Source organism: Oncorhynchus mykiss, chromosome 25, assembly GCF_057628025.1.
Source record: "Oncorhynchus mykiss isolate SJ-2025 chromosome 25, ASM5762802v1, whole genome shotgun sequence".
Taxonomy (NCBI): Eukaryota; Metazoa; Chordata; class Actinopteri; order Salmoniformes; family Salmonidae; genus Oncorhynchus; species Oncorhynchus mykiss.
In genome coordinates, this window is record NC_143046.1 from 47,065,990 (window position 1) to 47,081,795 (window position 15,806).

At 42.1% G+C, this 15,806-nt stretch overlaps 1 protein-coding gene across 2 annotated transcripts; it reads left to right on the plus strand.

Moving 5' to 3' along the window:
• Window positions 1-89: 89 nt before the first annotated feature.
• On the plus strand, window positions 90-8,483 carry LOC110505219 (protein odd-skipped-related 1). 2 transcript variants are annotated; one of them, XM_090219231.1, is made up of 4 exons: window positions 121-370; window positions 613-708; window positions 5,994-6,732; window positions 7,545-8,483. In XM_090219231.1, exons 3-4 carry the CDS (start codon window positions 6,032-6,034, stop codon window positions 7,675-7,677), a joined length of 834 nt encoding a protein of 277 aa, XP_090075357.1. In that variant the 5' UTR covers window positions 121-370; window positions 613-708; window positions 5,994-6,031; the 3' UTR covers window positions 7,678-8,483. The 2 variants fall into 2 exon arrangements, with proteins under 2 accessions (XP_021439978.2, XP_090075357.1); XM_021584303.3 differs by lacking the exon at window positions 613-708 and having other exon boundaries at window positions 90-370.
• Window positions 8,484-15,806: the final 7,323 nt, after the last annotated feature.

Below are 15,806 nucleotides of genomic sequence, written 5' to 3' on the forward strand. Positions count from 1 at the left end.
AGGGGGAATTGAGTTTACAGTAAAGAGCTGTCTCAAATTCGAATGGGGGCTGACTAAATGACGCGCATGTGCGAGTAAAGGGTTTGGTTGCAATAAAGAGGCGGTTTGAGTGCAGACCGCAGGGCAGTAACAGAAGGCGTCTTCCCCAGAGTCACTATAGAAGTCCTGCACACAACTATTTGGGACAGCTGTGAACTACACGCGCTTACATTCTGAGCTCGGTGTGAACATGCGGGACAAGTTGTCTTGCGAAGTCAAAAACTTTCTCTGAACTACTTGAAACTTTTTTCCAAGGCGTTTTGCATCGGACCGTCCCCACGTTTTTAACTCCAGGACCCCTCCGGATCCAAGGACCGACCAATCTGAGCTGGTAACTATTTCCTTGTATTACATTTTGTCTGTAATTTTTCTATGAGCCATCTGTCACAATATGACGTTTAAACGTTGTTTATGTTCAGGCTTCTTCGGGGGTAATGAACAAAGCTGTCAACTTTAGCGCATCTGGTCTGAGCTGAGTTCTAGTAACATAACTGTTCCATTAAAAGTAAATATAGGTGTTATGACAATATCCCCTAATATTCCGTTTTTGACTTTTGGCATGTTTTAACGCAGGAACTAGAAGTAAACATCGTCGACAGTGTCTCGAGCTTGCATGGAGTCAGTTCTGGGTGCCTTCTGAGTTAGATGCGCCAGGCGAGTGTGAAACAGGTGGGATCTTTCACGTGTTATACGGGATCCTTAGGCAAGGGGTTATGGTTAAGGATAAGGGCAGGGGTTAAGGGTAGAGTATGAACGTCCCAAGCACTCTGGATAGCACTGACCGATCTTTCAGGAGTAAACACATTCCAGCACGATGTGAAGTTGATGGAGTAAAATCAACAAGGATCTATGTGAAAATAAAGAAATAATTCCATGCAAAACATACATTTCGATGAATTGCATTATACATTACATGGTCTGAGTCAACATAAGAAAGATTCCTGTGTTTGATGACGAGGATGGCCATTGATTTTGAGGGTTTTCCCCAATTTAATTGATCCAAACCAGTATGAAAGTCGTAGTGAATGCATGTTTCTGTTGTCTATAATGTATCATATTTTTTTCCATTAATTTGTAGGATAAGGTAAGCCTACATCCAAATATTAGTAATATATTGATTTACTCAAATATAGCTGGAATGGTTAGGATGATTATGACCATCAGGCTATCGTTGTTATTTGTTTTAGCAGTCTCTTATAGTACTTACTTCAACGAATTTCAATAGGCCATCAAAAAACAAAAGCTAGTGTCGGCGTACATTTCATAATTTATTTTGATATCTATCAACTTTAAGCTGTTTTAGTTGTAGGGGAATTCCATGCTATTAATAATCACATATTTAGAGTTAAACCACTGTGATGGAATATAACGAAAGTCGTCCTTTTATTGTAGGCCACTTTACATGGATAAGCGTTATAGTTTTTTACTTGAACACAGTGTTTTCTGCTGTAGGAATCTATACATCTCATATTAAAACACGGTATTTTGTCTGAAATTACAATCATCTGCATTAAAACAGTGACCACATGTTTGTGCTAATTGCTATGAACAAATTCACGGGTTTATGGTATGAAATATGATTTGGAACAATTGTCTTAAATTGGGATCCTTCTTAGGCCTATTCATTTTTTAATTGTTGTTTTCAGAGACCTTTTTCCCACGTTGCTTAGGTGCACACATCAGTTGCTTTATTTTATTTTATTGCGCTCAAGTGCCCATATCCTCTCATGTTCTGCATCAACACACGGCTAAAAACATGCGTATTCGCGGTAATTGCTGCACAATTAACCAAAGGATCTGCATTAACATAAGAACTCTGAAGTTGCTCTCCAAAACCCATTGGGCACAGACGTCAATTCAACATCTATTCCCCGTTGGTTGAACGTAATTTCATTGAAATTACGTGGAAACAACGTTGATTCAACCAGTGTGTGCCCAGCGAGTACACACACGGTCACCATTCCATCTATAAGAATTGAACACTATATGTTTCTAAGAAAGATACGTTGTAGTCTACTTTAATCCACTTTTAAACAGGGGAGCTAATACAATTAAATCATCCAAGTTTGCATGCAGTTTGGTTTACCAAAAAGGTATGTAGGCATATGACAGAAAGCCTATCCTAGCCACAGTAGTGAGGTTAGGGCTATAAGGCAAATTGACCATATGGATTTAGTTTGACTGAGTCGTAGCCTGTAGTTTCCCGAGTGTATTTGCTCCCGAGTGGCGCAGCAGTCTTAGGCATTGCATCTCAGTGCTAGAGGCGTAACTACAGACCCTGGTTCGATCCTGGCTGCATCACATCCGTCCGTGATTGGGAGTCCCATAGGCACAATTGGCCCAGCGTCGTCCAGGTTAGGGTTTGGCCGGGGTAGGCCATAATTGTAAATAAGAATTTGTTCTTTACTGACTTGCCTAGTTAAATAAAGGTTCAATAAAAAATATATAATAATGATATATAAAAAATATTCCCACATTCTTTAATCCTAAACTAGTGCATTACAATGTAATGCTTACTGTAGCCTATATTCGTCTCTTTGTTTATGTACAACCTGAAAGATGCAAGCTCCCTCTAAATTCTGAAATTAAATGTAGGCCTAATGTTATATGTAAGGCCCATGTCTGTCGGCTACAAGAGGGCGCATATATGGATACAACATAAAGTGAGCCCATTAACTATTTCATCACCTCAGTTTAGATAAACTTGTGGCAAGGAAAAGCTGCGCTGATTTTCATCCATTTTGGCGAGTGGGGACCGAAATGGGAATGCTGGTTTGATTTTTCTTGTCAACACCAATGCAAAATTCTCCTAATTAGCCAACAACGTCTTGGCAATATGTAATTTAGGTTTACCTCGGGTCACCTTTAATCCATAGGATGTGGGATCTTGTTTTCAACTGTCCTAGTAGTCTAACCTCTATATATTTAGAATTAGAGTAGAGAGCACATGTCTGAAACATACTAACAATAATATACCTGCGTGATATGTGTGTGGGACAATTCGATCATGCTTTGCGTTATCTTGTATGTTCAAATCTCACAACACGTCCGCTTTCGGCCGAGGCGCGGAATTTAACGGTTGGCCAGTCACGACCAACCGGGAATGGGACGTAGCAGTGTTCAGCTTGATTGTTGAGTCGTTGAGATGGTATGTAGACATCAAAGGGTTATTAAGGATACGAGACGGCTCGGGAGCAACCGCTGATCTCCCCTAATGACCTCTAAGTAAAAGTCAATTACTTCTGCGTCATGATCAGAAAGGAGAAATCCCCGGGGGACGTTTGAACTTCGGTAATTCTAATTAGGACTATTTCACTCTTATTTACTGCAGCGCAACCATGGCTCTCACTCACTCCCGACTTTTATTTATCAACATTTTAGGCCTATGTTCACCAATATGATCAAGAAGTCCTTTTCTCTAATATGCCTATCTATATACATGGAGACTATTATTATCTATATCTTGATTAGGCCATATGGTGGTTTCCTTATGTTATTATAACACAGTATGTATGACTAAAGTAGATAACCCATGACCACTTTTAACAATAATATTAATAATATCAACCAGTAGTAGAATTATGACGAAGTCATATTTGCAGAGCAGTAAAAAAAATGGGGATTACACACAAATCCATATGACTAACAAAATCAAACAAAGCAAATGGCATGGCTTAGGGGTAAATGCTTTTTTGGTGGAAAGCTAAATCATATCACAATGGTGCGGCATGCCAGCTCTGTTTAGACTAAGACAGAAAAGACACAGGATAACTGTGTCATATCCTGACCATCAAATAGGCACAGAAACAGAGGCATTATTGTGCTTTGTTATTTCCTCTTATCAAAACCTGTTTAAACAGATTCACAGACAAGGCTATACATTAAAAACATGAATTGGTAGCACTGGTGCTCCCAATTGAAAACACTTAAGAGCACCACATAAAATGTAGGAGCACCAGAAACTAACCTTTTTACAGCCTTTATTGGGCCTATATGAATTTGAGGTACTTTTGAAGTACATGGTGTCCACTAGAAACTACTATATAACCCTGTAAAGACGTTTGTTAATTTTAAAAGCTAAAATTGTGTTTTTTTTCATGAGCAAGTCTTCACCACATAATTCTACATGTAGGTAAGGTGTTTTGTGGTTGTCGAATCAGTATTTTTGAAAAATGAAATGTGCAAGAAAATTAACTAGCATGTGTCTGCTTGCTGGCTGAACCAGCCTCAAATTAATCCATATGAAATGAAAGCTGTGCTAACAACGTCAGTTCACACACTCAATGCTCCCTGTAGCTAGTGTAGTGAAATTATAGCTAATAACAGCACACGTGAGTTTTTCATGATAAAACTGTTTCTGTTCTGCCGAGATTAATTCACCAATTTTTTGCTGCACAGCTGACTGCTTTAGCTGTGACATTATCGTGTTTTCCCAACTGTTACAAAGTAGGCACAGTGCCAGCAGTCAGAGTCAAATACCTGCTGATTTCTGAGAACAGTCCCATAACTTTGGTGCCGTACAACTTCATCAACAAGCTGGCAAACTAGCTACCGTATTGGCCATTCAAAACATGATATCACTAGGCTGCTAGCTGGAGCAAATTTGCTCAGCTGATCAAGCATGGTTTGCCGTAGTAGCCAGTGCGTCATACCTACTGTTAGGCGGATGATCTAAATCCTGATTTAGTTCCATGTTTGGTTAGACAAATGGCGCCTGGCAACTGCGTGTCGTGTAAGAATGACACCATCTGACGTGAGACTATGCATTGATCTCCTGAAGAAGCTGTCCCTTTACCATTGTTTCTGTACCCCCAAATGTTTGGATACACTGGTAAAGTTACCAGGTTGTTAGCTAGCTAGCTAATAAGGCAATGTTAGTAAACAAGGTGTTAACGGCCCGCGACATGATTTATTAATGTAAAATATGGCCTGCCAATGGAGATGCATCCAGCTGCAGCTGGAAAAAAACGGAGTGCTGGTAATATACTGTAGTCACAACTTTTCAATGGTTTGGGCTAGGGACAAGCGGTTTTGTCTGTAGTAATGGTGCGACATCCACGGTCACAAATCTACGCTCATTTTTATTTATCCAGGGCACTCGGAAACAGTGGTACAGCTAAGCCTCATCATTACGACAATTATAATCTAGTCGCACTGGTGCAAAATATTTAGGAGCATATGGTCACACTTTAGAGCCCTGCTCACGGAGGCATTTCACCTCAGTGAATGGTGTCATTCTATTTACCCTGTCTTAACAGCCCCCGGCATGTTTTCTGGGAATGGGAAACACCCACACCAAACGCACACCAGTGTCTGTGTCAGCACTGGGAGTGCAGTGCACACCTTCTCTTCTCTGACCTGTACACATGTGCCACACACGCGCATGTGTGTACACACACAAACCCACACATGCAGGCTGTCCTCACTCATCGTGTGCCTTGAGGACAATACGTGATTCATAGTGTGTGTGTGTGTGTATCGGACCATGTGTTGAGCTGGTAGCTCCTGTTGCACGGAGGTCTGGTTCAGACAGCTCTTATCACTGTCTTCCCCTTTGTCTCAGTGGTAAAGGGATACATTCACATGCATCACCTTAATCCACTGATATGAGGCCTCTTGAAAAGCAACTAGATAATCAAGCCGAGCCGCTTGTGTATTGGCTTGGCATTGTGGTTGTGCTAGGGTGTGGGGGAAATACGCCAGGATGACTCAAAAAGAGGGGGTAGCAGGAAATACTTAGTTAGAAATGTTATTTGAATAGTAAATATCACAATTATGCTTCCTGGTTCGTGATGAAAAAGTATGATCATTATTGTCCTTATTTGTATTTTTAAAATAGTAGAAGATACTGTTGTTAACAATGTATCATTGGTTTGTAAAACAATAACATATGATGAGTTATACTGTATGTGTTGTCAAAATGACCTGACTTTTTTGTGGTGTTGCTTTTCCAGAGAATCCCGTGATCTGGTGATCAGTAGCGACACCAACCATGGGCAGCAAGACTCTTCCAGCCCCGGTTCCCCTCCACCCCTCCCTGCAGCTCGCAAACTACTCCTTTCTCCAGACCTCCAATGGCTTCCAGCTACCCACGGATCAGGTCCCTGGCATCTATAGCTTCAGCGCCCTGCATGCCGTCCACCTCCACCAGTGGACCCTGGGCTACCCTCCCTTCGCTCTTCCCCGCTGCACTTTCTCCAAGCTCCCAGCCCTGATGGACGGCCGCTTCCCCGGCATACCTTCCATCCCCATCTTTCCCCACCTGGTCCAGTCCAAGGACCAGGCCGCTGCGGCCGACGCCGCAGCTATCGCCATGGGTCTCTTCCAGGGCTCCAAGAACAAGCCTCAGCCACGCTTCGACTTCGCCAACTTGGCTGCTGCAGCCACCCAGGAAGACCCACTGAAGGCAGAGGACTTGAGCATAATGGGGGCAGTCGCCACCACTTCTCCTCGCCATGGCGGGCTAGGCTGTCTCATGGACATAGCCAAGCTGTCGTCGCCCGAGCGCAAGCCCAGCCGCGGCCGCCTGCCCTCCAAGACCAAGAAAGAGTTTGTGTGCAAGTTCTGCGGCCGCCACTTCACCAAGTCCTACAACCTGCTTATCCACGAGCGGACGCACACGGACGAGAGGCCGTACACCTGCGACATCTGCCACAAGGCCTTCCGGAGGCAGGACCACCTCCGAGACCATAGGTGAGACCCGCACTTTTCTATTACAATGAAGCTCAATTTAATGAACGAGGAGTATGGAGATAGATGGCTGCGAAAATGTTGTAAATTAATGAATAATATTTTATTGGAAACTTTATTAATTGGCCACATAACCTTCTACATAAGAACAGCATAGGATATTAATACAAAATATGAGTAATTGCTTCCTAAATTGTCGTATACACTACTGATTAATCATGTTGAGTCTCTGACAGTGTAATGCATCAGGATTGAGTCCAATTCCATTTGAATTCATTCTAATTCAAGACATGGAATAGCCCTGACTGGAATTTGCTCCAACCATATCATGCATTGGACCGTTAATCCATTTAGAGCGATAGGCCACTAACATGATCAGTATGTGAAAAAATCCAGTAACAATCCACTATGTGAATTAAATCGTGTAAAAATCTGGTTAAGTAGTGTCAAAAGCTGCAACAAAGGCATGAAGCGATATCATGTATATATTAAAGAGTTTAGCGGGGGCAATCTAAAGCTAATACATCGGAATGCCTTTGAATTGACATTGGCACTGTTGATATTGATTTGAATTATAGCTGTAAGTGATATAAACAACATCAACATTTTGCATACGTGTTGAGTATGAGAGTCATACGTTCTAATTCATACCTTTTAGAACAACATATCACCATAACGTTCACCTCCTTTTTCTCTTTCTTATTTCTATGTTGTCTCTTATTAATTTGTGGCTTTAGATTGATAGTTGTCTTTGTGTGTTTGTTATGTTTTGTTACTCAGACCTGACACTCTTTTTGTTCTGTTCTGCCCTGCAGGTACATCCATTCCAAGGAGAAACCTTTCAAGTGCCAGGAGTGTGGAAAGGGATTTTGTCAGTCCAGAACTCTAGCCGTCCATAAAACGTTGCACATGCAGGTCAAGGAACTAAAGCCATCCAAGATGAAGTGATATCAATAACTAAAAAAGGAGGAATAGGGGACACTGGAAAGAATAAAAGCAAATACATTTTTTAAAGCAAATTTAGGCATTTAGCAGACACTCATATCCAGAGTGATTTACAGGAGCAATTAGGTTTAAGTGCCTTGCTCAAGGGCACATCAACAGATCTTTAACATAGAACATCTCTGAACTTGAACTGAACTGAAGTGTTCTGACTGAAAAAGTGAAATGTTCACCAACATCTTGAGCTCATCGTGGGGAACGATTCTTCACAGATATTTGAAAATCCTGGATCTCTATGATGTATCCAGACAATTTCCAGGAGCACCTTGGACTATAAACTAAGTTGTTTTTCCACGTTTAGTTAAGAGATAATTGGGCTAAAGGACTTAAGAGCCTGTGTATTGGTTGGGCATGATGAAACCCAGTGGGGCGAATGGATCATACATCATGGATGTATGGAATGTGATCCAGATCCAGATGTGATCCAGATCTTTCTGACAAACTTGACCTCTCAGACATTCCGAGAGACTCTCACTTTTGATCCCCACATTGTTTAAGGGACATTACGTGTCTAACGCAGTCTTTTTAAAATTTGCTCATTTGGTTAAAGCCATGTCAGCATATCAGCATATCAGCCTCTTTCGAAGCTCACATTCCAATGTTATTTTTGTACAGATTTCTTTTTGTATAATTTTTTGTATAATTGTATTTTTGCACTTTAACCTGATTATTGATTATTTACATATATCACTGGATTCCTTAAACTTAAACTTATTTTTTTAAATAAATAGTCATTTTCTAAACAAAATAAATATTGTATAATTGATTCTGGTTTGTTGTGAGAGAAATACTATCAAATACTTTGCCCTTTTAATTTACATAACATCTTTTGAGGTATTTCAATGGAAATCAGTTGCAAACATGTTTTGTTTACTAATTTCCTGTAGTTAACACATTGATTTAATTGGGATTTCCTTGTTTCTGAAGTAGATTCCCTTGAATTGAAACAACTAATAGGCACATTACATAAAGAGTATAGAGACATTTTCAGCAAGTACCTTGAACCTACTATAGATTGATTACATAATGTATCTGTGTGAGTGTGCGTGCGTGTGTGTTGTGAGGTGTAGCAGTGGTCCTAATCTGAATCGCAACATTTTAGGAGTTGGTTTAACACTTGGCAACGTGATTTTGGTGGCAGGTAGCTAACCTCACTGTCAACATTAGGTGTTAACAGGATCATCAGACATGTATATTGTGAACATGAAAGGACAGGTCTTGCATTAGTCAATACCTTGCACCCTGTCACTGTCTTCCCTTTTGAAGCTCTCACAAGTTGTCACTTCACACTATGCATGTGAAAGTCATAATGAACGACGTTAAGAGATCGGTCACATGATACTAATGACACCTCAATAGATTATCTTATTCTTCCAAATTCTCCCCATTGTAGAGATCAAATGCATGACACCCAATGACTATATGATACCACACCCCAGTCAATAACAAACGTTCCCCCAAATGTAATGGAACCTTTCAAGAAACATTCGGACAGTATCAAATGAGTATCTTGGCATAGTTTTAAAAATAATGTTGTCAGATCATTTCAAAACAGGACCATCAATGTTAGAGGAGAAAGACAACCTGTAACCTACCATAACTGTTTCTGCAGAACAAAATTTGTCATCTGAAACAGTTTTCATATATTTGGTTAGACGGCTAAGCATTTTTGTAAGTTGAAAGGCATGTAGACGTAAGGGGCTCCCGAGTGGTGCAGCAGTCTGAGGTACTACATCTCAGTGCTAGAGGCGTCAGTACAGACCCTGGTTCGGTCCATGGCTGAATCACAACCGGCTGTGATCAGGAATCCCATAGGGCGGTGAATAATTGGCCCAGCGTTGCCCGGGTTAGGGGAGGGTTTGGCTGGGGTAAGGGGAGCGTTTGGCTGGGGTAGCCTGTCATTGAAAATAAGAAATTGTTCTTAGCTGATTTGCCTAGTTAAATAAGTAAAATAATGTTGCGGCCGGCCCGAACCGAGAGACCCATGGGGCGGCGCAGAATTGGCCCAGCGTCGTCTGTTAGGGGAGGGTTTGGCCGGCAGGGATGTTCTTGTCCCATTGCGCACTAGCGACTTATGTGGTGGGCGGGTGCAATGCACGCTGACACGGTCGCCAGGTGTACGGTGTTTGCCCCGACACATTGGTGCAGCTGGCCTCCGGGTTAAGAGGGCATTGTGTCAAGAAGCAGTGAGGCTTAGCTGGGTTGTGTTTCGGGGAACGCACGGCTCTCGACCTTCGTCTCTCCCAAGTCCGTACGGGAGTTCCAGCGATGGGACAAGACTGTAACTACCAATTGGATAGCACGAAATTGGGGAGAAAAAGGGGTAAATAAAATATGAATAATAATAATATTTAGAGACTGTGTAACCTATGAAAGCTGTATGGTCTGGTGGAATATGAAATCAGATCTGATTGCACTGCAAAGCATACCTAAATTGCCCCTGTTTCTGAAATAAGATAATTAAACCCTAGCTCGTATAATCATGAGAAGCCTACAGTACGTTATGGTAGTACCTCTTGGGGATATGAAGCAAAAGCGTATCTCACGCAGATTCGTGCTGACCTTTCTTACTTTGCTCAACGTCTCCTTGGAGCCCTTTACTACACTGATGTTTCATTTGAGTTACTAACCTGCAGCTGTTTTTTTTTCTGAACTTGTGTCCCAAATGGCACCCTTTTCCATATTTAGTGCACTACTTTTGACCAGGGCCCATAGGGAATAGGGTGCCATTTGGCCCCGACTGACCTTCCACATTGTTATCACATGATCAACAAACTGGGACTGTTTGGAACGTGCCTGCAGTGAACCTTCTCAATCTACGTGTTGGAGTTATTCAAGAACCACTTGGTGCTAGGTCCAATTGTACTGATTAGGGAAAACAATGATCTAAGCACAGGTCTTGGATCAGCTTATCATATTCCAATCCAAACCTAAGCAATTATGAAGTCTGAAAATGTAAATACTAAACTGACCCCATTTATAACCTAATACCATCAACCATACAGCCACTAAGAACAAGCTACGGGTGAACATATTTGTAGCACTATTAATAAAACATCCATAAATGAGTCACTGACTCATACATAAACGTGATGTCAAGGGACTGAGCATTATAAAAGCTTCATGTTACGTCCAACATATAATATAGTGCAAATATGTAAAAAATGCTATGAAAATGAATGACAAGATGTTCACACGGACAATTGAGTATGTAGTACATCAATTAACTCAACCTTTCCTATAGAGAGAGCTTAGGCCTACAAGGTTCAATTAGCATTTTAGTCAACATTTTGTTATTGATTTTGTTATTGTTCTATGCAATGTTCTCTACCTATATAGTACACGAAATGCCCCAATTCATGTTCTGAAGTTCAGAAGAATACAAGATCAAAATTGCTGACAATATTCAAACCATTGAGGGTTCGGATCATCAAAGCCAATTGTCTCAGAATCATCTTTTTGCAGATAGAACCTTCTAGTCCCAAGCTCTCGTTAAACTTAGTTCCATTTGACATGCACACTACATGTCAAGTGTGCTGTAATGCGTTGAACATGCTCTGGTGAGCTGTTATAGATGAGTTGGATGTGTCGTGAATGATTATTTGTTAATAGAGTGTACGTTTTTGCAGATGAAAGCCATGGATATGTACTTACCTTGGAATGCACATTATAGTTCCCACCTTGATAACAACTTAACTTTGTGTGCATACATATTTAACTATTATGATTCTTAAGGCGGTAGGGACAAAACATTCCAATCTAGAGCCGATTTTGGCTATTGGTTAACTTTGTGTCAATTCAGTGTTCTTTATTACACGCCATACTATTTGCTATTAATGCTTTTTGCTTTGGGTGTTCTAATAATCGCCTTATGTTTGATTTCGAAACCGTGGCATTGAAGCATTTGACATCAATCAATTAAGTGGTTCAGTCCCTTGCACAGCGAAATGACATGACATTGCATATTTTAACACACCTTAACGAGCACATGAGCACAGTGGGGATGTAAGGTAGGTCAGATAATTAAATGTTAATGAATAGTATGAAACTAATGGAATGATTCAAATAATCTGCGGTTTTAAAGAGTGTCCTTTGACTCTATTACATTGGTCCTGGTGACTGCTGAAGAAGTCCAGCCAGTAACTGACTGGCCATAGCGTAGTTTGACAGATGGGCTGGTCCATCTTTAGACCGGTGGGTCTGTCTAAATAGTTTGTTATTGTTGCATAAAATGGATAAAAGTGGGGGCCTCGAGGGAAAAAAAGGGCCAGTGTGTTAGAAATGCCGTGGCAATTCCCAGTCAGTCCCTGTATCCAGACCCATATGGAATAATCTGAGCCCCGGTATTTCACCCAAACCATTGCATTGTGTAGCAAGCAACATGGAAAACCCTGGCATGTTCAAAAGCAATTATATTCAAACACTGGATAGACGAGTGATGAAGAGGCAATACACACACGCGTAAAATAATTATGTTAAAGCGTTATTCTAAACTGGATTAACCTTTAAGTCTTTACTGAAGACTCATCTCTTCAGTGGGTCATATGATTGAGTGTAGTCTGGCCCAGGAGTGGGAAGGTGAACGGAAAGGCTCTGGAGCAACGAACCGCCCTTGCTGTCTCTGCCTGGCCAGTTCCCCTCTTTCCACTGGGATTCTCTGCCTCTAACCCTATTACAGGGGCTGAGTCACTGGCTTTACTAGGGCTCTTTCATACCGTCCCTAGAAGGGGTGCGTCACTTGAGTGGGTTGAGTCACTGATGTGATCTTCCTGTCTGGGTTGGCGCCCCCCCTTGGGTTGTGCCGCTGCGGAGATCTTTGTGGGCTATACTCGGCCTTGTCTCAGGATGGTAAGTTGGTGGTTGAAGATATCCCTCTAGTGGTGTCGGGGCTGTGCTTTGGCAAAGTGGGTGGGGTTATATCCTTCCTGTTTGGCCCTGTCCGGGGGTGTCCTCAGATGGGGCCACAGTGTCTCCGGACCCCACCTGTCTCAGCCTCCAGTATTTATGCTGCAGTAGTTTATGTGTCGGGGGGCTAGGGTCAGTTTGTTATATCTGGAGTACTTCTCCTGCCCTATCCGGTGTCCTGTGTGAATTTAAGTATGCCCTCTCTAATTCTCTCTTTCTATCTTTCTTTCTCTCTCTCAGAGGACCTGAGCCCTAGGACCATGCCTCAGGACTACCTGACATGATGACTCCTTGCTGTCCCCAGTCCACCTGGCCGTGCTGCTGCTCCAGTTTCAACTGTTCTGCCTATGATTATTATTATTTGACCATGCTGGTCATTTATGAACATTTGAACATCTTGGCCATGTTCTGTTATAATCTCCACCCGGCACAGCCAGAAGAGGACTGGCCACCCCACATAGCCTGGTTCCTCTCTAGGTTTCTTCCTAGGTTTTGGCCTTTCTAGGGAGTTTTTCCTAGCCACCGTGCTTCTACACCTGCATTGCTTGCTGTTTGGGGTTTTAGGCTGGGTTTCTGTACAGCACTTTGAGATATCAGCTGATGTACGAAGGGCAATATAAATACATTTGATTTGATTTGATTTGATTAAATTGTTTTTTTCTTATTCTCATCAATCTACACACAATAGCCCATAATGATAAAGAAAAACAGGTTTTTAGAAATGTTTGCTAATAAAACATAAAAAACTGAAATATCAAATGAACATATTATTCAGACGCTTTTCTTAAGTACTTTGTTTGGCAGCGATTACAGACTTGAGTCTTCTTGATTCTACAAGCTTGGCACACCTGGATTTGGGGAATTTCTCCCATTCTCCTCTGCAGATCCTCTCAAGCTATTTTCAGGTCGCTCGAGAGATGTTTGATTGGGTTCTAGTCCGGGCTCTGGCCGGGCCACTCAAGGACATTCAGAGACTTGTCCTGAAGCCACTCATGCATTTTCTTGGCTGTGTGCTTTGGGTCGTTGCAATGTTGGAAGGTGAATCTTCACCCCAGTCTGAGGAGCAGTTTTTCATCAATTATCTCTCTGTACTTTGCTCTGTTTCTCTTTCCCTCGATCCTGGCTAGTCTCTCAGTCCCTGTCGCTGAAAAATATCCCCACAGCATTATGCTGCCACCACCATGCCTCACTGTAGGGATGGTGCCAGGTTTCCTCCAGACGTGATGCTTGACATTCAGACCAAAGAGTTCAATTTTGGTTTCATCAGACCTGAGAATCTTGTTTCTCATGGTCTGACAGTCCTTTAGGTGCCTTTAGGCTCCAAGCGAGCTCTCATGTGCCTTTTTCTGAGGAGTGGCTTCCGTCTTGCCACTCTACCATAAAGGCCTGATTGGTGGAGTGTTGCAGAGATGGCTGTCCTTCTGGAAGTTTCTCCCATCTCCACAGAGGAACTCTGTAGCACTGTCAGAGTGACCATCGGGTTCATGGTCACCTCCCTGACCAATGCCCTTCTCCCCCGATTGCTCAGTTGGGCCGGGCGGCCAGCTCTAGGAAGATTCTTGGTGGTTCCAAACTTCTTCCATTTACAAATGATGGAGGCCCCTGTGTTCTTGGGGACCTTCAATGCTGCAGAAATGTTTTGGTACCCTTCCCCAGTGCTGTACCTCGACTCGTTCCTGTCTCTGAGCTCTATGGACAATTCCTTCGACCTCATGGTTTGGTTTTTGCTCTGACATGCACTGTCACCAGTGGGACCTTACTAGTGTGTGCCTTTCCAAATCATGTCCAATCAATTGAATTTACCACAGGTGGACTCAAATCAAGTTGTAGAAACATCTCAAGGATGATCAATGGAACATGATGCACCGGAGTTCAATTTTGAGTCTCCTAGCAAAGGGTCTGAATACTTATGTAAATTAGCAAAACATAAAAAAAGAAAAATACATTTTTCACTTTGTCATTATGTGGTGTTGTGTGTAGATTGATGAGTAAAACAAATAATTTTATCAATTTTAGAATAAGGCTGTAACGTAACAAAATGTGGAAAAAGGGAAGGGGTCAGAATACTTTCCAGATGGACTTTATGCACAACACATACAGTCGATTTCAAAGTATGTTGAGCGATACAACTCTGCATTATTAGAAAGGCTGAGAATATACATTGAACTTCTATAGCTGATGTGATCCATGACACCATACTGTACGTTTCAGGCAGTGTGAACATTTTGTTAACCACACAATCACGGAAACTAGATACTGGCTGTCTCTTTGTCCCAAAAACAGTACAGTAATAAGAGTGTAAATATATCAGTTCATCTGCGTGCAGACTTTTCCTGAAGTTCACCAATTCTGTCAATGGGGACACTGCAGCGCTACGTGCTCTTTCCATTTCTCCCAGGCAGAGCGAGAGGGAGAGAGATTTCTGAATTTAAAGCATTGTAAACAAATAACTTTGAGTGAGGCCTTTTCATCCTTACAAACATTTCAAATCTGTCTCTTTTTCTAATGTTTTTCAGTACAGCTCAACATCCAAATAACAAAAGCATGTATTGAGAAGCACTTCAGTTTCTTATATATCTGGCATCAGAGAACAGTTACTGAGGGTAGCCATGGCTGTGGTTGTACCACTGACTCAGTAGGGGATTTTAGTATAGGAAGCTACCTTACGTCTTTGTGGTCGATATATAGCTTTTATGTATGTACCCAGTGCAGTTTTCATGGTAAAAAGCAGTGCGTTTTCTCAGTAAACTTACATCTCAATAACGTTGTTAGGCGTAGAATCACATACATAAACACAATAGTTGATTAGTAGTGTCAGACAGTACAGGATTTATGTGTAGGATCAGGGCTTTAGGGTAAGACTATGACATTATGAAGTGGTAGGCCCCGTTTGTTAGATATCCTCTGTCAGGTTTTTGTGTTATGGTGGATTGTGCAGTGGGGAAGCAGCTCTGGGGCTGGCTACAGGGAGAAGCAGAGTTCACAGGATGGCGGGCCCTGTTGCTCACCGCCAAGAACTCATCAGTACGTCAACATCTCACTGTCTGACCCTCCGGTGGGACAAGCCAGGGACATGTACTGGTCTGTGCTGGTCATCCACACACACACAAACACACACACACACACACACACACACACACACACACACACACACACACACACACACACAC